Genomic DNA, 22,293 nt, shown 5'->3' on the forward strand with positions numbered 1-22,293 from the left:
TGCTTTCTACAGCTGTTACACTGCATCTGTGCTTTTGAGAGCACTTTTTGGGTGGGTTTTGCTTGGTTTGCTTTTTGTTTGTTTTAGCATGATCGCACCAAATTATTTTTCCTTGCTGCCTTCAGTTTTGTCAGTTTTACAGACATGTTCAAAACCAGCATGGCCACATTACTGCTGCTTCTATGTCACTTGTGAAAAAGCAGTTTGTAAATGTTCATGGCTATCACTATTTTTATATGTTCATCTTTGCTTGAACTTGGAGCGAGGCAGAACTTCACATATGCCTGAATGTCACAACAGAAGGAATTATATTGCTTCGGGCGTAATCGTCAGCGTTTTGCATTCTTGTTTGGGCCTGAGGTGCATTTCTTGTATCCTCTTATGGTCATTTTATAATCATCCATCTACAGAGAATATAATAGCAGTTTCTACATTGCATTTAAATTGTTAGCCTTGCTAAACCAGTTGTATTACAAGTCAGATTGCTTTATTTTGGAGAGCCAGGCAGTGGGACGTACTCGATTGAGTTGAGCTGTTCGTTGGCATGTGCTGTGCATTACTGATCACACCAGATCTTGCAAAAGGAGTTATTTGTTGTGCTCCCTTCTATTGGTTTTCATGCTGCCAAATAATTAGTGTTACCTTTTTTTGGTTTTGGGTTTTTTTCTCCAACCTGAAGTGACCTCATGATTTTCATAGTACTGCTAAGGAAACCATTGTCACTTAAGTGAAGTGGGCACTGTTAGAGCACCCCTTGCTGGACATAATCATGTGAGCTTCGAGTTCTGCACTGTTTCTCTATGGTGCTATTAGTATATTTTAGTTTGATTCTGTTCTGTAGATATCATTTCTTTATTACCAGCATCTGTAATTATCACACAGTATCACAGTATTATCAGGATTGGAAGAGACCTCACAGATCATCAAGTCCAACCCTTTACCACAGAGCTCAAGGCCAGACCATGGCACCAAGTGCCACATCCAATCCTGCCTTCAACAGCTCCAGGGACGGCGACTCCACCACCTCCCCGGGCAGCCCATTCCAGTGTCCAATGACTCTCTCAGTGAAGAACTTTCTCCTCACCTCCAACCTAAATTTCCCCTGGCACAGCCTGAGGCTGTGTCCTCTCGTTCTGGTGCTGGCCACCTGAGAGAAGAGAGCAAACTCCTCCTGGCTACAACCACCCTTCAGGTAGTTGTAGACAGCAATAAGGTCACCCCTGAGCCTCCTTAGCTTTCCTTATGAATAGAGGAGAATTCTGCTAAAGGATATTTCATTGTTTCACTTCTTTTTGTAAGCTCAGGATTACTGAATGCCCATTTAGGTGAATTTGCCAGCTACTGAGAACTGTGCTCATAAACATTTTTTGATGCTGAGCTGCTCACCAATTACATAATAGAATTTGCAATGGTAGAATCATTTCCATCTTTTGTCATTCATAACTGATGTAATCTATCTGATTGCTCACAAGGAATTAGGAAAAAAACAAGTGTCATTGCCTGCATTTTTACACACAGCTCACAGATGATCTTGCTCAAAAGAGAAACGAAAATATGGAAAGCACTGCACAGTTCAGCACTCTTAGGATTTCAATGTATGCATGAGTAATTAAAAAAGGAAGCTATTTCTCCAGGTTCCCATCTTTGTAATAACTTTGCTGTCTCCATCAGTCCCTAGAACCTCCTAACAATCCCTATTTCTGACCTTTCAGAATTTCATAGAGATGTCTGAGTTGAAGATTATATGTAGGGAAGCAGTGTTCTTTGTGTAATTTTGCTCTTCCCTTATGATGGCCAAAGTGAGCAATTCCCTTATTCTTTGAGTTCACTTGCTTTCAGTCTTCTCTGAGTCCATCAGCACAGAGTTTTGCTTGTAGGGCACAGGAAATAAGAAATTATACTTAATATTTGGGTATTCAGTGATGAAAGCAGGCTTCTGGTAATGTGTTCATGGAATCATAGAACACCAGCTTGGAAGGGACCCCAAGGATCAGCTACAGGCTGGATATTAGGAAGAAGTTCTTCACAGAGAGAGTGATTTCCCATTGGAATGGGCTGCCCAGGGAGGTGGTGGAGGCACCGTCCCTGGGAGTCTTCAAGAAAAGCCTGGATGAGGCACTTAGTGCCATGGTCTAGTTGACTGGATAGGGCTGGGTGATGGGTTGGACTGGATGATCTTGGAGGTCTCTTCTACCCTGGTTGATTCTATGATACCTTCTTGTAGTATGTGGTGACCACATATTAAAGGGATAGACACTTTGTGTTGCACTGGCAAATGGATTTGTTATGTGAAGTGGAATGTAAATGTATTTTGGGCAGGTATTTGTACAATTGGATATGCAAATCCTTATTGCTGAAAAAACCAACATTAATAGTCATTGCCTTCAGTAAATCTGTCACACTGTTGAAGTATTTATTCAAACACATATGCTTCATGAGCACACACGGAATGGGATCTGAAGGTGGTGTAACAATTCTGAGAAAGTGAATATTTGAAGGTTGCCTTCCCCCCCCCCCCCCCGCCCCACTTTGCTTCACAAGTAAATTGCTTATAAAACTAACAGCTGCTGTTTTGAAGCTAATCTTAGTGAATTGAATGTTCTTAACCATTTCTACAATCCCACAGTCCTTTATCTTGCCTCTCCTGCTGCTTTCCCACCACCCCTGATCCCATTAGCAAAACTTGAGACAGCCTCAGCTTTTACCAAAGTGCAGCTTTGGTTTCAGCTGCTTTTCTGCAAGAGGAAGTGAATGTTGCGCTTTTTTCTCTGTGGCATGGTTGTGATAAAGCTGTGGTGCTCTTATCTCTCTTTTAGGTAGTGGCTCTTTATGACTACACAGCGCATCGATCAGATGAGCTAACCATCCATCGCAGTGACATTATCCAAGTGTTATACAAAGATAATGATAACTGGTGGTTTGGCAGCCTAGCAAATGGACAGCAAGGCTATTTTCCAGCTAATTATGTGGCTGGTGAAAGTAAGTTTACTGCTGTCTTCCTGGTATACCAGTGTGGGTTTAACTGATGGGCCAAGATTTTACTGTGCTGTGCTGTTTATTGTTCTGAAGATACGAATTTATGTAGCACACAAATGGCTTGATGCTGAGTTGCTGTGATGCAGAAACTGTGACTTTAGCTAACTGCTTAGCAAGTTAACATACCTGGCTGAGGAAGGTACTGGTACTTAGTTAAACATTCCAGCTTACATAGTGCAGGCTTAATTATCACTCCAGTGGATTGATTCCTTGTCTTTTCTGGTTCACATTTGGCAATGTTCTAGGATGCATCAAAACATTTCATGGACATCTTAGGCTGCTATTAGGCATTCTCTGTTAGATCTAACTGGTTACTTTTATTAAAGCTCTGTTTCCATCCCCCCAGTCTAATGGAGAATAGCAGGTCCCCCAGAAGTGGATTTCAGTGCCAAGCTTTAAAAGAACACTAATGGTTAACTCCCGCATGTGAGCACTGAACTTGCTGCCAGGTGTTTACCAATGTTAACCCAACATTTCTCAAGTTATTTTCCCCCATGTTCTACTTCCTTCCTCTGTCTTTCAAGTCGAATATTTTTGCTTCTTTCTTAAAAGAGCTTAGTTGTAACACTATGGTAACCTGATGATGATAATTAAAAATCAGATTAATTAATGTTCTTCCTCTTTGTTCTCCCCTTTTCAATTCCTGTGCATTTTCTCCTTGCAAAATAAGCCAAAGAGCAGCCTTCAGGAAGGGTCCTGAGTTGTTCTTAAAAATAAAACAAAAGTTCTGAGACCATTACCTAACTGTGCAAAAAAAAAAACCAACCTTGGTATGCAATTTGTTATTTCATCTTATGACTGAATCAAAAGAAATGCATCTGACACATTGGTTAAGTACCAGCTGCATTGCTGTCAGGATGTAGTTTGTTCTTAGTCATGTAAACACTTGATTGTTCTTATATAATAACCTGGTTTGTAAATGATCTCTACAGAAATCACATTTAAAGCTAACTCATATAAAGAAAATGGAGTGAGCACATTTTGACAGATTCTGATACACACTTTCTCCTCAGACATTTCTCACTTAACTTCAGTTACATCCCATTTTTTGATAGAGTCACATAAAGTATAGATATTTTCATGGCTCTTACAATGCTTGTGGATCCTGTTTTCAGAAGAATATGATGAGCAACCTTCAGAGTTAGTACCAGATTCTGCTCCTCTCCTACCTGAAGGACCAACAGAAGAGGAGGAAGGTTCTCCAATGCCACATAAGGTAGTAAGGATTTATTCTGTAAATAATGATGGAGTATTGTGCTAGTTTGAAGCCAGCTGGAATATTTTGGTGAGAAGAATTAGATTATAGGCTGTGAAAAGGAAACAGTGGTGATGTCTGCCTCACTCATAGGCTTGCTGAGATGTATAAAATCAAGAACATAAATATACATAACAGAGTCTCTCTCTAACCTAACCTGCTGTCTGTGTGGCTAATCCATCTGCTTCCTAACCCCCCTGGCTGACCCTCCAAACTCCCTTGAATATAAGCATAGATTACACAGTTTCTGTGTGTCTCTGGCTGCCTGCTCTTTTCTCCCTAACCTGCTGTCTGTATAACTAATCCTTCTGCTTTCTGGACCATTCTTCCAAACTCACCTTGAATGTAAGGCAAAGTCTGGGATAAGGTAGAGGGGTGGAAAGGAGGTGGAAGGGTGGTTGGGAGCACCTCCTGGGGACTATGGTTTCTGGGAGGGCTGTTGTGTTTCTGTATTACTTTTGAAATTGTCTATTTCTGTCTATAGCTGCATATATTGTAAATACCTGCTTGTATATTGTACTAAGCTGTAAATATAAAGCTTCATTCCTTAGTTTCCAGCTGGCTGAGTATAGTCTGGGTGATTTCATAAGAGCTGGGGAGGAGGGGGTGGCTAACACCCAAACCATCACAAGTATGTCTTTTGTGTGCTGTGCTGGATGGCCTGTGTTAGTTCTCATTCCTTTTGGTAAAAGGTAAGCAAATAGATTTTCAGCAGATATCTAACATTTGTCTTGTGTGGAACCAGTTGTTCCATCATGTGCCAGTTAAATACTCTGCCTACTTTTGCACTCATTGTAGCGAGAGGCAAATCTCTCATCGACTCCAAGATTGGCAGAAATGTCTTTTCCACTAATGGTTGAATGTGGATTTATCAAAACCTGACTTACTTTGGAGCACTTAACTCCAGTCCAACCTATCCCCCAGCCCTATTCAGTCAACTAAACCATGGCACCAAGTGCCTCATCCAGTCTCTTCTTGAACACCTCCAGGGACAGTGCCTCCACCACCTCCCTGGGCAGCCCATCCCAATGCCAATCACTCTCTCTGGGAAGAACTTCCTCCTAGCATCCAGCCTAGACCTCCCCTGGCACAACTTGAGGCTGTGTCCCCTTGTTCTGTTGCTGGTTGCCTGGGAGAAGAGACCAACCCCCACCTGGCTACAATGTTCCTTCAGGTAGTTGTAGACAGCAATGAGGTCACCCCTGAGCTGCCTCTTCTCCAGGCTGCACACCCCCAGCTCCCTCAGCCTCTCCTCATAGGGTTTGTGCTATGTGCAAAGCAGGCCAAATGTCTCTCACTTCTCTAGAAAGCACAGATTACAAACTGTGCATAGCTTACCTTCTCCTGCTTTGAAGACTGATGATTAAAAGATAGGATGTTGAAAGATATTAAAAGATAGGATGCTCTGTAAGCAGCAACAAAAAAAAAGAGCAGTTCAATAGCTGCTAAAATGTAATTATTTCATTACAAAACATCTCTATCCTTCCTTCTTCACTGTGATTTCCACAGCTATTCCTTGAGTCAGAGGGTACTAATATAACTGCTTCAAAAATTGTTTTCAGATTTCTCCCAAATGACTTGACTTGCCCATGTACTTTTCTACAGCTCAGTCTGATGTTTTATCTGATGTGCAAGACTCAAAACTGTTGCTTAGTTACAATTTTCTTTTTTTTTTATCATATCTTTGCTGCAGAATATATATTGCAGTGTTCAAGGTTAAAACACTCCAAGTTACTTCTGCTACACCTTTTATGTGTAGCTTTTGTTTTTAATAGGTGAATAGAGAGAGGTAGCATTTAAGAAATTGAGTACAGATTGCTGGCTTGTCAGCCTTGCTGAAACCAGCTGTCTTGTTGAAGCAAGTAGCTCTTTCTCTCTTTCATAAATTCTTTACATTCTAACAGTGCATTAGAACATCCTGCCAAAAGCACAGAGGTAAGAAGCTAGGAGCCTCCCCAGATCAGGCAGTCCCCAGGACAAAGATAATTTTACACAACCCCTGAGTGGGGAAAGTTTCCAGCACACACGAGAGGACAGACTGAAAGAGTTGGGGCTGTTCAGTCTGGAGAAGAGGAGGCTCTGAGGTGACCTTCTTGTGGCCTTTCAATATCTGAAGGGGGCCTACAGAAAAGCTGCAGAGGGACTTTTCAGGATATCAGGGAGTGACAGGACTAGGGTAAAGGAGTGAAGCTGGAGGTGCGTAGATTCAAGCTGGATGTGAGGAGGCAGTTCTTTAGCATGAGAGTGGGGAAGCCTGGAATGGGTTGCCCAGGGAGGTGGTTGAGGCCCCATCCCTGGAGGTATTTTAAGGCCAGGCTGGATAAGGCTCTGGCCAGCCTGCTCTAGGGTAGGGTGTCCCTGGGCATGGCAAGGAGGTTGGAACTAGATGATCCTTGATGTCCCTTCCAACCCTGACTGATTCTGTGATTCTAAGCCAGTAGCTATAAATCAAATTACTAAGTGTTTTGTTTCTAAATCAGAGAATTAGTTGCTGCACCCAGTAGTATTAATTACTCTGAAGTATCCTTTACCTTGTTGTAGTGAGAAACTCCTAGCCAAACCATAGTGCACAAAAGAGAGGTGTGCATTCCTTCTGGATACTCCTGTAAAGGCAGACCTCAACAGATACAGGAGAAATGACAACACTGCTGGAAAGCCTGAGAATTTCTTGCATGTCTGTCATTCTTCAGTATCTGCAGGGGGCCTAGAGGAAGGCTGGGGAGGGACTATTTACAAGGTCTTGTAATGACAGGAGGAGGGGTAATGGGTTTAAACTGGCAGAGGGGAGATTTAGACTGGAGGAGGAAGTTCTTTACAGTGAGGGTGGTGAGACACTGGCACAGGTTGCCCAGGGAGGTTGTGGCTGCTCCCTCCCTGGAGGTGTTTAAGGCCAGGTTGGATGAGGCCTTGAGCAACCTGCTCTAGTGGAGGTGTCCCTGCCTATGGTGGGGGGTTGGATCTGGATGATCTTTGAGGTCCCTTCCAACCTAAACCATTCTATGTTTCTATATGTTGTCTTATGTTATTGGAGGCAAGGAAGCTATCCCAGAGGGATTATGTTGCTGTACTCTTCCAGTTTTGCTTACACCTGGATTAGAGAAGGGAAAAGTGCTGAGAAATATACTTTTCTTAAAGACTTGATCATCTTGTTTCTTGATGTCAGCTGGTAGGAATTTAGTTGATTTACTGGATCAAAATGTTTTCACGTGCAGCAGCTAGCGTTACTGCAGTGCACAACCAGTACTTGTTACTCAGCTTTGTGACAGTTAACCTTGGCTTACTTGTGATCACTTGCATTTTCTCAAGTGTCTATGGTTGACATGATTTTCCAAAGGCAGAGTCCTACACTTTGGCCACAATAACCTCATGCAGCACTACAGACTGGGGGATGAGTGCCTGGAGAGTGGCCTAGCCAAGTGGGACGTGGGAGCACTGTGGGCAGACAGATGGACATGAGCCAGCAGTGTGCCCAGAAGGCATGCAAAGCCAGTGGCATCTTGACCTGTATCAGGAATAGTGTGGCCAGCAGGATTAGGGATGTAATTCTGCCCCTGTACTTGGCACTGGTGAAGTCTTGCCTTGAGCACTGTGTGCAGCTCTGGACCCCTTACTGCAAGAAAGATACTGAGGTGCTGGAGCAGGTCCAGAGGAGAGCGACAAGACTGGTGAGGGGGCTGGAGGGAAAGGAGAGGTAAGGGATCTGGGACTGTTTAGTCTGGAGGAGACTCGGGGGGAAACCTTACCACTCTACAACTACCTCAAGGGAAGTTGTAGTCAGGTGGGGCTCAGGTTCTTCTCCCAGGCAACTTGTTAGAGGACAAGAGGGCATGGCCTGAAGCTGCACCAGGGAAGGTTTAGGTTGGATTGTAGGAAGCACTTCCTCACAGAAGGGGTGATCAGGCACTGGGATGGACTGCCCAGGGAGGTGCTGCAGTCACCATCCCTGAAGGTCTTTAAGAAAAGATTGGATGTTGCACTCAGTGGCATGGATTAGCTGATGTCATGGTGTTAGGTTATAGGCTGGACTTGATGATTTCAGAGGTCTTTTCCAGCCTCAATGATTCTGTGATTCTAAGAATAGTTTTTTATTACCAGTAGCACTTTCTTAGTAAAACTCAAATTTTAGTAATATTTCATCCAAATAGTCTTTGCTGTGATTCTTCTGGCACTTCAAGTTAAACTGACTGGAATTTTATAATAGACTATATAATACATACAGGTATTCAAAAGACACACAGTGACAATCCAAAACCAAGCACATATGTTGCTTTTTCATCTTGCACAGCATCCAAGGGCAATTGCAAAATCATATTATGAGTCCAGAGAAAAGTAATGCATCATTTACAAGTCCAGGGGAAAAAGAATATGTAAAAAGGTATACTCAGAAGATTAAACTAGCAAAGAATGGTCAGTGAAAAGAGTGTAGAAAAGAGTACATGGTGTAGAAAGATGAGCTGCATGCACTCTTTATTTCCTTTGTATTTTCCCTTTCTGCTTTAAAACAAGATCAGGGAACATGAAGCTGGAATGGAATACATCTAATATTGGTTGAAGAAAATTTTGGTTAAAACTAGCTACTACAAGTCAAAATTCAGCTTAGATTTATTTTTTTTGTTAGCACATTTTAGGCTGAGGTAATGGCTGAGATTCCCAAAGTACCTAAATGATTGGGAAATACAAATCAGGCTGTTTTGTTGTGGTTTTGAATTTCAAGTTGCTAAGGATAAGTAGTAAGACCTTATTACTCTCTACAGATATCTGAAAGGAGGTTGTAGCCAGGTGGGGGTTGGTCTCTTCTCCCAGGCAGCCAGGGACAGAACAGTTTCCCTTTCACAGCCTGTAATTCTTCTCACCAAAACATTCTAGCTAGCTTCAAACTAGCACAATGACACAGCCTGAAGGTGTGCCAGGGCAGGTTTAGGCTGGATGTTAGAAGTTCTTAACAGAAAGAGTGATTGGCATTGGAATGGGCTGCCCAGGGAGGTGGTGGAGTCACCATCCCTAGAGGTGTTTAAAAGGAGACTGGATGAGGCACTTAGTGCCATGGCTTAGTTGATGAGAAGGGTTAGGTGATAGGTTGGATTTGGTGATCTCAAAGGTCTTTTCTAACCTGGTTTAATTCTGTGAGTTGAATCAAATCCCTGTAAGACTTGTGGTGCCATGAATGGTTTTACAGAAGCTCCAGAGCGCTGCAGAGAAGAACCAATTTGTCATTCAGCTGTGATAATGAAGGAAAGTTCTGCAGCACTTTGGCTTTAGGCAATACTTGACTCTCTTGAGACAAAACTGCTAAGAAGACCACTGAGGGGGCTGATCGGTTATGGCAGTTCCTGTGTTGCAGCAATGACACAGCAGCTTTTCTTCCTATGCCTTTCATTTTTTTTCAGTGTGAGAGCTGATGAAAGGAGATGTCACCCATCCTTGATGAGTTTTAAAAGTCACTTGGATGTGGTGCTTGGGGATATGATTTAGAGGTGAACCTTGCAGAGTAGGGTGTTGGTTGGACTTCGTGATCTTGAAGGTCTTTTCCAACTTGAACATTTCTGTGATCCTGTGAAATTTCTTTTACATGAGAAATAAGGAAAATCTTTATTTTGTAATACCCTATGGGAGGTATTTACTTTGGTAGAAAATTAATCTTTTTATAAATTATCCAATCAAAAAATGTTTACTGAAGAATGAAGTTGTTGCTTAAATTGTTAGCATGAGTGGGAAGATACAACTGCATTTTTTGGTTGTGTTTGGGTTTTGGCCACAAGGACATTTTCCCCAGTACTGAGTTATGTACAGCTCTGCTACATATTCTGTTCTTGCTTAGGTTATTAGCATGAGGAGGGAGATACAACTGCATTTTTTGGTTGTGTTTGGGTTTTGGCCACAAGCACATTTTCCCCAATGCTGAGTTATGTACAGCTCTGCTACATATTCTGTTCTTGCTTAGGTTGTTAGCATGAGCAGGGAGATACAACTGCATTTTTTGGCTGTGTTTGGGTTTTGGCCACAAGCACATTTTCCCCAGTACTGAGTTATGTACAGCTCTGCTACATATTCTGTTCTTGCTGAGGTTATTAGCATGAGGAGGGAGATACAACTGCAGTTTTTGGTTGTGTTTGGGTTTTGGCCACAAGCACATTTTCCCCAGTACTGAGTTATGTACAGCTCTGCTACATATTCTGTTCTTGCTTAGGTTGTTAGCATGAGCAGGAAGATATAACTTCATTTTTTGGTTGTGTTTGGGTTTTGGCCACAAGCACATTTTCCCCAATGCTGAGTTATGTACAGCTCTGCTACATATTCTGTTCTTGCTTAGGTTGTTAGCATGAGCAGGAAGATATAACTGCATTTTTTGGTTGTGTTTGGGTTTTGGCCACACCACATTTTCCCCAATGCTGAGTTATGTACAGCTCTGCTACATATTCTGTTCTTGCTTAGGTTGTTAGCATGAGCAGGGAGATACAACTGCATTTTTTGGTTGTGTTTGGGTTTTGGCCACAAGGACAGTTTCTCCAATGCTGAGTTATGTACAGCTCTGCTACATATTCTGTTCTTCTTGAGTTTTTTTGAGGAATACTGAAGTTTCTTATGTTAGGACTGCAAAACACAACTACTGTGAAAACCATCATAGGAGTTACTTTAAGATCTTTCTTCTATGAAACTAAATAGGGCACTTAAAATGTAGAATACTAATAGTATTTTAATTACTGATAATAGCAGATAGTCTAATGGAAACTGATTTTCCAAGTGCAGATATTCTAAATGCCTATCTGGGCAAGCATCAGAATTTTATGGTGAGTGAATAAAATGAAATCATTAACATTAGGAGGTGTAGTGCTCAAGATCCAATATTAATCTTTGCAAATAATTAAAAAAAAAAGTTGCATTTCAAAGGAGCCACTTTCAAAATGCTTTCTACCATCAGCTTTGCATTCATAACATAATCATTTTATGCAAACCTTGTTTTCCTGCCTTATGAGTTACTTAACTCCTGACCCACAAAATTAGGTCACAGTCATCTTTCATTACAACATCGATCTAAACTGCCAATAGAAATTTCATGGAGTGAAGTTCTTACCACACTGATGAAGGATCCCAAGAAACTGAGCTGGAACTACCTGAAGGGAGGTTGTAGCCAGGTGGGGGTTGGTCTCTTCTCCCAGGCAACCAGCAATAGAACAAGGGGACACAGTCTTGAGTTGTGCCAGGGGAGGTATAGGTTGGATGTTAGGAGGAAGTTCTTCCCAGAGAGAGTGATTGGAATGGGCTGCCCAGGGAGGTGGCAGAGTCACAGTCCCTGAGGGGGTTGAAGAAAAGCCTGGCTGAGGCACTTGGTGCCATGGTCTGGTTGACTGGATAGGGCTGGGGGCTGGGTTGGACTGGATGATCTTGGAGGTCTCCTCCAACCTGGTTGATTCTATGATTCTATGATCTGGGTGCTCCAGTGAATGTGCTGTTTTCAGCTTCCTTAAATGAAAGCAGAAAAGACAAGGATTCAGATAAGGTTCTAGGGGAAAAAAAGAATTTGGGTTTTGCAAAATTTTGGCCAATCAGAGGCATTTCCAAGTCAAGGCAATGTCCTCTCTGCCTGTGGTTCTGCCATCCATGGTTGGAGAATGTGCTTACTTTCACCGTTGACTTAGTCTCAAGTTTGTTACTGTATTAACAAGGATTTTGTATGTGAAGTGGAAGATTCTTTTGATTCTTAGTCTCACAAATGCTATGTTATTACACTCTAATAGGCTGACTTCTACTAAACTTAAACTAATCCAGCAATCTGTGTGTTTTCAGCAGGCTGTTTCTAATGACTAATGCTTGAGCATGGTTGTTGTGGGCAGTGTTGCTTATTAATTTCATAAGCCAATGGGTGTTTGACTTTGTTTCTTCTAAGTCAGCAGAAAAATAATATTAAGCTAATAAAAATAATACTAGATAGCAGGACCAAGACACAAAAGTGCAAATTCCATTCAACTGCTAGCATTGACTAGATACTGTTTTAATTAATTCTGTTTAGAACTTAAGAAACTAATTAAACTACTGAAAACCCTGAACAGGTGTTTGGGAGCTACAGGTTCTGGTTCTGATATGATCTTCTTTGGAGCATGCCAAGACACTTTTCATCCGTGCCTCACTTTACCCTGCATTAAAACTGGACAGTAGTACTTGACAGGGGAATGTTAAGTTTTATTTATCACAGGCTCTCAGGATGTTAGGGGTTGGAAGGGACCCAAGGAGATCATCCAATCCAACCCCCCTGCCAGAGCAGGACAATGCTATCTAACACAGATCACAGAGGAACACATCCAGACAGGCCTGGAAAGGCCTCAGAGAAGGAGACCTCACAACCTCTTTGGGGAGCCTGTTCCAGTGCTCTGTGACCCTTACAGTAAAGAAGTTCCTCCTTGTGTTGAGGCAGAACCTCTTTTGCTGCAATTTACACCCATTGCTCCTTGTCCTATCCCAGTGAGCAGTGAGCAGAGCCTGTCCCCCCTGCTTCTGGCCAGCCCTCAGATACTTATAAACATTTATCAAATCCCCTCTCAGTCTTCTCCAGACTAAGCAGCCCCAGGTCCCTCAGCCTCTCCTCATAAGCCATGCCCTCCAGTCCGCTAATCGTCCTCACAGCCCTCTGCTGGACTCTCTCCAGCAGATCCCTGTCCCTCTGCACTGGTTAGACCACACCTTGAGTGCTGTGTTCAGTTCTGGGCCCCCCAGTTTAGGAGGGACATTGAGATGCTTGAGCGTGTCCAGAGAAGGGCGACGAGGCTGGGGAGAGGCCTTGAGCACAGCCCTACGAGGAGAGGCTGAGGGAGCTGGGATTGGTTAGCCTGGAGAAGAGGAGGCTCAGGGGAGACCTTATTGCTGTCTACAACTACCTGAGGGGTGGTTGTGGCCAGGAGGAGGTTGCTCTCTTCTCTCAGGTGGCCAGCACCAGAACAAGAGGACACAGCCTCAAGCTATGCCAGGGGAAATTTAGGCTGGAGGTGAGGAGAAAGTTCTTCCCTGAGAGAGTCATTGGACACTGGAATGGGCTGCCCGGGGAGGTGGTGGAGTCGCCGTCCCTGGAGCTGTTCAAGGCAGGACTGGACGTGGCACTTGGTGCCATGGTCTGGCCTTGAGCTCTGTGGTAAAGGGTTGGACTTGATGATCTGTGAGGTCTCTTCCAACCCTGATGATACTGTGTGATACTGTGACTGTAACATGCAGGCTTATAAAACAGAGATGTTTCTCTTGTTAAAACCCTGCCATAAGATGGCTTTTTAGTGTTCTCTCTTTAATCGTGGAGTAGCCAAAATAATTCATAATTCAGACAATATGTATTTTGAGCTGATTTCAAGCAGATTCAGATGATTAGGATGTTGAGTAGTGATAGGATAGAGGGAATGGAGCAAAACTAGAAGTGTAGAAGTGTGTAGATTCATATTGGATGTTAGGAAGAAGTTCTTCACCGTGAGGGTGGTGAGACACTGGAACAGGCTGCCCAGGGAGGTGGTGGAAGCTCCATCCCTGAAAGTTTTTAGGGCCAGGCTGGATGGAGTTCTGATCTGATCTAGTGTGGGCTGCATCAGGAGAAGTGTGGCCAACAGGACCAGGGAGGTGATTCTCCCCCTCTACTCCATTCTGGTGAGACCCCACCTGGATTACTGCATCCAGCTTTGCAGCCCCCATTACAAGAAGGATGTAGACATGCTGGAGCGTGTCCAGAGAAGGGCCAAGAGGATGCTCAGAGGGCTGGAGCAGCTCTGCTATGAGGACAGACTGAAAGAGTTGGGGCTGTTCAGTCTGGAGAAGAAGAGGCTCTGAGGTGACCTTCTTGTGGCCTTCCAGGATCTGAAGGGGGCCTACAAAAAAGCTGGGGAGGGACTTTTTAGGCTATCAGGGAGTGACAGGACTGGGGGGAATGGAGCAAAGCTGGAGGTGGGGAGATTCAGAGTGGATGTGAGGAGGAAGTTGTTGAGCATGAGAGTGGTGAGAGCCTGGAATGGGTTGCACAGGGAGGTGGTTGAGGCCTCATCCCTGGAGGTGCTTAAGGCCAGGCTGGATGAGGCTTTGGCCAGCCTGCTTTAGGGTAGGGTGTCCCTGCCCATGGCAAGGGTGTTGGAACTAGATGATCCTTGTGGTCCCTTCCAGCCCTGACTGATTTTGTGATTCTGTGTCCCTGCCCATTGCAGGAGGGTTGGAGCTAGATGATTCTTGACTTCCCTTCCAATCCTGACAATTCTGATTCTATGAATCATAGAATTGTCAGGGCTGGGAGGATCCATAAGGATCATCTAGTTCCAGCCCTCCTGATTCATAACCTTCTGTTTCTACGTGTACCTGAAAATTGTCTTTTATTTGCAAGCAGCTTCCTTTTTCTTTTTCCCTTTTTCTGAAGGCAGAGCACTGTTTCCTTGTTTGTAACCACACAGGAGTTAACATTTTATGGCTGATAGACACTCTTTTTCAAACGAGGTATATTCTCTCCTTATTCAGGAAGCTGGTGGCTTTTCTATCTATGTTGGCCCCATCGTATGTCTTCTTTTTACCTTCCTCTGTCTCTTTTGCAGGTGTCACCAGTGATCAGTAAGTCAAGGGACCTAAGATGTAGTTCAGAGCATGACACAAATGAAGACTCATCTGCTACACAGTAAGCAAGAAATACTTAAAATAGTTTGCAGTGTTATTTCAGATTTCATGGACAGCACTAAATTGGGTGGAAGTCCTATGGGCTTGAGGGTAGGAAGGCTCTGCAAAGGAGTCTGGACAGGCTGGATCAATGGTCCGTGGAGTGGTATATGGTTTAACAAGGCAACGTGCCAGCTGCTGTGCTTGGGTCAGAACAACCCTTTGCAACTCTACAGGCTTGGGGGAGAGTGGCTGAAAAGCTGCCCAGCAGAAAAGAACCCGGGGATGCTGGCTGGTAACCAGCTGAACTGAGCCAGCAGTGTGCTCACGTGGCCAAGAACACCAACAGCATCCTGGCCTGTGTCAGGAATGGTGTGGCCAGCAGGAGTAAGGAAGCCATCGTGCCTCTGTATTCTGCACCGGTGATGCTGGACCTTGAATAATGTGTTCAATTTTGACCCACTCATTAGAATAAGGACACTGAGGTGCTGGAGCATGTCTGGAGTAGGGCAATAAAGCTGGTAAAGGGCCTGGAGAAGCAGTCTCATTGAGGAGCAGCTGAGGGAGCTGGGATTCTCATTCTGGAGGAGACTGAGGAGTGACCTTATTGCTCTCTACAACTACCTGAAAGGAGGTTGTAGTGAGGTGAGCTCAGTCTCTTCTCCCTAGTAACAAGTGGTAGAATTCTTTTCAAAGTCAATGTTTTTACAAAGTAATGCTTATTTCAGGTTGGAGGAGGTCTCGAGCAGCTGAGTCTAGGTGAGAGGCATCCGTGCCCATGGTGGAGGGGTTGGAGTAAATCAACTCCAAGGTCCCTTTCAACCTAAGCCATTCTATGAACAAAAGGAAATGTTGAGGGAAGGCTTAGATCAGATATTAGGAAAACTTTTTTTCACTGAAAGGGTGCTCAGGCTTTGGAATAGGCTGTCCAGGGAGGTGGTGGAGTCACTGCCCCTAGAGGTGTTCAAAAAAACATGTAGTTGTGGCACTCTGGGACATGATTTAATGGCCATGGTGGCAATTGGGTCAGCAGTTGGACTCACTGATCTTGTAGGTCTTTTCCAACCAAAACAATTCTATGATTCTGCAACTGCTGTGGAAAAAAACTGTGAGAAATGTTGTCAGGGTGATTTTGTTCTAGCAAACAAAACAAGAAGGCAGCTTTAGGATAATCATTCCAAAAGCACTTCACATGTGAAACATGAAGGAAATAACAGTTTGTGTGTGTGTATATATAAATATAGACACACTCAAATATACACAGAGTCTGCCCCCCAAAAGAGCAAGAACTGTACCTAATGCATATAAGAATCAAAACTCAGGGGTATGGGAATTGCCCAGTGACAAGTGTCATGCCTCAGGGGTCAATGCAGGGACCAGTGCTGTGTAACATCTTTGTCAGCTACATGGACAGAGGAATCGAGTGCACCCTCAGCAAGTTTGCAGATAACACCAAGCTGTGTGGTGTCATCCCTAGAAGGCAGGAATGCCATCCAGAGGGACCTGGACAGACTGGAGAGGTGGGCCCAGGCCAACCTCATGATATTCAACAAGGCCAAGTGTAAGGTCCTGCACCTGGTCGGTGCAATCCCAAGCGCAAATCCAGGCTGGGTGGTGAATGGGTGAGAGCAGCTCTAAGGAAAAGGACCTGGAGGTCTGGGTAGATAAAAAGCTCAGCGTGAGCTGGGAGTGTGCACACAGCCCAGACAGCAGCCATGTGCTGGGCTGCATCAAGAGCAGTGTGGCCAGCAGGGCAAGGGAGGGGATTCTCCTCTTTTACTCTGCTCTCCTGAGACCCCACCTGGAGTACTGTGTGCAGTTCTGGAGCCCCTAACACAAGAAGGACATCAATCCGTTGGAGCCAGTCCAAAGGAGGCCCACAAAGATGCTCAGAGGGCTGCAGCAGCTCTGCTGTGAGGACAGGCTGTGAGAGTTGGGGCTCTTCAGCTTGGAGAAGAGAAGGATTTGAGGAGACGTTGTAGTGGCCTTCCAGTATCTGAAGGGGGCCTACAGGAAGGCTGGGGAGGGACTATTGACAAGGTCTTGTAATGACAGGATAAGGAGTAATGGGTTTAAACTGCCAGAGGGGAGATCTAAACTAGATGTTAGGAAGAAAAGTTCTTTCCAGTGAGGGTGGTGAGACACTGGCACAGGTTGCCCAGGGAGGTTGTGGCTGCTCCCTCTCCGAAAGTGTTCAAGGCCAGGTTGGATGAGGTCTTGAGTGACCTGTTCTAGTGGGAGTTGTCCCTGCCTATGGTGGGGGGTTGGAACTGGATCATCTTTGAGGTCCCTTCCAACCTAAACCATTCTATGTTTCTGTGATCCCTTAACTCTATGTATTAGGGTTTATTGCTGCAAACTGCAATCTGGTTTTGCACCTTCTAACCATTCACTTCTGTCCATTATGGAAGCTTGTCACATAGTGAGGAAGCAGCATTTATTAACGAGTTGTGTGTGTTCATTGTGTGAAGGCTGTGAGCAGATAACATCTCAGCATTTCAAACAGGAGCTTCCACAATATCTTTACCTATTGCAACCATTCAGACTTCAAAAAACACCTCTGAAAACACTTCCTGTCTTTGCCATTGCAGGTATCTGTCATCTAAGCAGTTGTTTCACTGATCATTTTCCAGAGTGGTCCCCTCCTCATGTAATTAATCTGTACACAGACAGTGTAGATGCAGATACAGATCTCATTTTAGCTACCTTTAAATCTCCATTTTCTTTCTCTGGCTATGTCTAGATTTAAGAATAGATTGTGAGTGGAAAGTTTAACCCTCATGGGCCATGTAACTACACATTGGCAGAATTCAGCATTGAATTTTGGACATTAAGGAAGGAAGTCCCTATAAAAACTACTTAGTTCTAGTGGTTGGTACAGTATTTTAGAAGCCAGTATCCAAAATTTGGTGTAATTCAACTCATTAATAGAACTTCAGGAAGCAATTATTTTGAGTGTCCTTTCTGGGACATCCACTGAAGTATGTGCCCCACCTGGAGTACTGTGTGCAGTTCTGGATCCCCCAACGCAAGAAGGACATGGAACTGTTGGAGCAAGTCCAGAGGAAGGCCATGAAGATGCTCAGAGGGCTGGAGCTCCTCTGCTATGAAGACAGACTATGGGAGTTGGGGCTCTTCAGCCTGGAGAAGAGAAGGCTTCAGGGAGACCTTGTAGTAGCCTTCCAGTATCTGAAGGGGGCTACAGGAAGGCTGGGGAGGGACTATTGACAAGGTCTTGTAATGACAGGATAAGGAGTAATGGGTTTAAACTGCCAGAGGGGAGATCTAAACTAGATGTTAGGAAGAAAAGTTCTTTCCAGTGAGGGTGGTGAGACACTGGCACAGGTTGCCCAGGGAGGTTGTGGCTGCTCCCTCTCCGAAAGTGTTCAAGGCCAGGTTGGATGAGGTCTTGAGTGACCTGTTCTAGTGGGAGTTGTCCCTGCCTATGGTGGGGGGTTGGAACTGGATCATCTTTGAGGTCCCTTCCAACCTAAACCATTCTATGTTTCTGTGATCCCTTAACTCTATGTATTAGGGTTTATTGCTGCAAACTGCAATCTGGTTTTGCACCTTCTAACCATTCACTTCTGTCCATTACGGAAGCTTGTCACATAGTGAGGAAGCAGCATTTATTAACGAGTTGTGTGTGTTCATTGTGTGAAGGCTGTGAGCAGATAACATCTCAGCATTTCAAACAGGAGCTTCCACAATATCTTTACCTATTGCAACCATTCAGACTTCAAAAAACACCTCTGAAAACACTTCCTGTCTTTGCCATTGCAGGTATCTGTCATCTAAGCAGTTGTTTCACTGATCATTTTCCAGAGTGGTCCCCTCCTCATGTAATTAATCTGTACACAGACAGTGTAGATGCAGATACAGATCTCATTTTAGCTACCTTTAAATCTCCATTTTCTTTCTCTGGCTATGTCTAGATTTAAGAATAGATTGTGAGTGGAAAGTTTAACCCTCATGGGCCATGTAACTACACATTGGCAGAATTCAGCATTGAATTTTGGACATTAAGGAAGGAAGTCCCTATAAAAACTACTTAGTTCTAGTGGTTGGTACAGTATTTTAGAAGCCAGTATCCAAAATTTGGTGTAATTCAACTCATTAATAGAACTTCAGGAAGCAATTATTTTGAGTGTCCTTTCTGGGACATCCACTGAAGTATGTGCCCCACCTGGAGTACTGTGTGCAGTTCTGGATCCCCCAACGCAAGAAGGACATGGAACTGTTGGAGCAAGTCCAGAGGAAGGCCATGAAGATGCTCAGAGGGCTGGAGCTCCTCTGCTATGAAGACAGACTATGGGAGTTGGGGCTCTTCAGCCTGGAGAAGAGAAGGCTTCAGGGAGACCTTGTAGTAGCCTTCCAGTATCTGAAGGGGGCTACAGGAAGGCTGGGGAGGGACTATTGACAAGGCTTTGTAATAACAGGATGAGAAGTAATGGGTTTAAACTGGCAGAGGGGAGATCTGAACTGGATGTTAGGAAGAAGTTCTTTCCAGTGAGGGTGGTGAGACACTGGCACAGGTTGTCCAGGGAGGTTGTGCTGCTCCCTCTCCGAAAGTGTTCAAGGCCAGGTTGGATGAGGCCTTGAGCAACCTGTTCTACCAGGAGGTGTCAGTGCCTGTGGCAGAGGGTTGGAACTGGATGATCTTTGAGGTCCCTTCCAACCTAAACCATTCTACAATTCTGTAGTACCTCTTCAGTGGTCAGCTGCAATATGACAAGGAGCAATGGCTACAGACTGGAACACAGAACATGAGGAGAGACTTCTTTCCAGTGAGGGTGACAGAGCACTGGAACAGGCTGCCCGGAGAGGTTGTGGAGTCTCTTTCTCTGGAGACTTTCAAAACCTGCCTGGATGTGTTCCCGTGCAAACTCCCTTAGGATCCTAGGTCCTGCCTTGGCAGAGGGCTTGGACTCTGTGATCTCTGGAGGTCCCTTCCAACCTCTAAGGTTCTGTGATTCTACTATTTTGTATTTATAGCTAAATAAAGTTGCAGCTTCTTCCAAGAGTGGGAATTTGTGGTAGAAGTGGTGTAACATCTGCATAATCCCTGGCATCATCTGCAAGGCCAGTCTAATTCCCTTGTTAAAGACACTAACCGGGAAGGATACAGGAGCTTGACTGAGGGGTTTGGCATTGTGTGGAGCCTGATAAGCATAAATAGACCTTAAAGTGATTTCTAATTCTGTCAATCTGTCATAGGCAGGTAAAGTAAAACCCCCAAGCACTTACTTTATGCACTTTGCCTACCTGTCTTATTCTTCTTGAATAAATAACTCATGAATCTCTCTCGAATTGTATTTTGATGTTTGAATTTAGGAAATGACCCCCAAAAAGTGTAGTGGCTTTTATGAGAGGAGGAGATTGGTAGTATGTGTTTTTTAATTGCATCTGTTGACTGTTGGTCAAGACTGGTAGATTTTTAAGACCATGAGCAGCTCTCAAAGCAATGCTGTGAGAGGTGAGAAAGTGGACTGGTGGAATGGTCTCTGATTTTGCCTTCATGGGTTTTCTGTCTTTGTTCTGCTGTGGAACAGTAGTTTTTGTAGTTGTTTCAGCATTATACTCAAGGGGGACAGGCAAACAATTGTTCTAACACATCAGCTGTGAGTGGAAAGTGCTCTAAATTTGGACTAACTTTGTATTTCTTTTTACTCTTTTTATATCCACCTTCCTCTAGAGTTGAAAAGAAAAAGAAGAAAAGGCTACAGAGGAATGAGAGGGAAAATCAGCACAACTTAATGGGTCTCGATACTCCTGTATCATCAGTTACCACTAATGGTGTTGAAAATGAACCTACAGCCCACAGGGTGGAATTGAAGAAGAAGAAAAAGGCAGTAAGAGGCACAAACTTAAGCACAAATGGAAAGACAAATACTGCCTTTGAGCCTGAATGCTGTGATGTGTAGTCATAATTCCAACTGCTGGGTGACATTCAGCATACGTAGTGAAGGCTGCAACTACAATCTCATCTCTAGGATCAGCAAGGAACAAATAAATTTACATACTCCAATATGCAAAATGGCATCAGTTGTGACTTACAAGTGGTGTAAACCTGTTTTGGTAGACTTTTGCCCTGGGCTCCTTGAAATCAACAGAACTTGAACGTTCAGCTCCTCTCTGGACTGGTAAAATCTGAATCTGACTTGCATACTTCATGAGAACCCCACTGAAAACTGCAACATGAACCAAGTAAGTAGCCAGTTACAGCTGAACTCAGGCATTTCTCTGGGCTGTAGATCAGTCCACTGGGAGCAGAGAATCAAGTGAGAAAGTGTGATCTAGAGCAAAACAAGCCCAACCACTACCTAGGTTATTCAATGACTGTTTAAAAACGTGTTGTAAGTAAAGTGGAATGTTCAGAGTGGTAAAATCCTAACGGAGCATTACCATTGTAATGTACCTCAAACATAGGCATTTTCCCCAACATCAAATACTCACTTGGACTACGTTTTGCAACTCTGAAGTGAACTGTTGAGTAACCAGCTATGCAACTACACTCTCTTCAGTGGGACTACTCATGCTTACCAAGGTAAATACATGTGGCCAATTGCAGGCAATTACATTTTTCAGATGAGGTTTTCTGCACATAATAAAGATGCATTGCAGTTTTGTCAGACTTCCTGGCTGCTTTGGCAGCAGTCTTGCCAAATACACATTCTTTTGTCTGAATGAAACATTTCATATCCAAATGTGCTGTTTGTTTTACTTGTAGCCCTTACTCCCTTGTGAGTGGCAGTCTGTTTTGTTGGGTTTTTTTTGGTGAGTATTCTGTTGTGAACTTTTGCTAATGACCTCACTGACTATCTGCAGTGCTAAATAATTTATGTTTTATATTAAACAGAGCACATTCTATCTGGTAGCATTGGTATTTTTTCTTCTGGTTGATGATGTCCAGTTTATTTTTACTCTGCTAGGAAAATCTTCCTCCTCCCCCTCTGAAGCAATAAATAACATAAAATTAGAAAGTCCTTATTTAGTAGATGAGGCACTTGATTCTATTAAAAAAAGAAGTGAGAATAACAGTTTTGGGCACTGATGTGTGAAATATCCCCAGATGCAGAGGTCTAGTTGCTATATATTGTAATACTTCCATGCCCATGTCTCAAAGCCAGAAAAATCTGCAAACTTGCTTCCTTTGAGTGAAGCATGGCAGCAAATCACACTTTTGTTTTGGCCTCACTGCTAATTGTTCTTTGCTAACAGTACTGGCTTTGCTCTACCTACAGCATGTGTCTGGAGTCCTCCCCCATATGAGACTTGCATATGCCATAGAATCAGTCGGGGTTGGAAGGGACATCAAGGATCATCTAGTTCCAACACCCCTGCCATGCCCAGGGACACCCTACCCTAGTGCAGGCTGGCCAGAGCCTCGTCCAGCCTGG

The 22,293-nt window shown here is 43.9% G+C and overlaps 1 protein-coding gene across 5 annotated transcripts in view; it reads left to right on the plus strand.

Moving 5' to 3' along the window:
* The window catches only part of AHI1 (Abelson helper integration site 1), a 95,691-nt gene extending 73,921 nt beyond the window's left edge, over positions 1-21,770 (plus strand). For all 5 annotated transcript variants that reach the window (XM_064169297.1, XM_064169301.1, XM_064169298.1 and 2 more), the window contains exons 22-25: positions 2,817-2,979; positions 4,152-4,252; positions 14,836-14,915; positions 20,589-21,770. In XM_064169297.1, coding sequence (XP_064025367.1) covers positions 2,817-2,979; positions 4,152-4,252; positions 14,836-14,915; positions 20,589-20,817 — 573 coding nt within the window. In that variant the 3' untranslated portion in view covers positions 20,818-21,770. The remainder of the gene's footprint in view (positions 1-2,816; positions 2,980-4,151; positions 4,253-14,835; positions 14,916-20,588) is intronic.
* Positions 21,771-22,293: the final 523 nt, after the last annotated feature.

This window comes from Pogoniulus pusillus, chromosome 31, assembly GCF_015220805.1.
Source record: "Pogoniulus pusillus isolate bPogPus1 chromosome 31, bPogPus1.pri, whole genome shotgun sequence".
NCBI classification, from domain to species: domain Eukaryota; kingdom Metazoa; phylum Chordata; class Aves; order Piciformes; family Lybiidae; genus Pogoniulus; species Pogoniulus pusillus.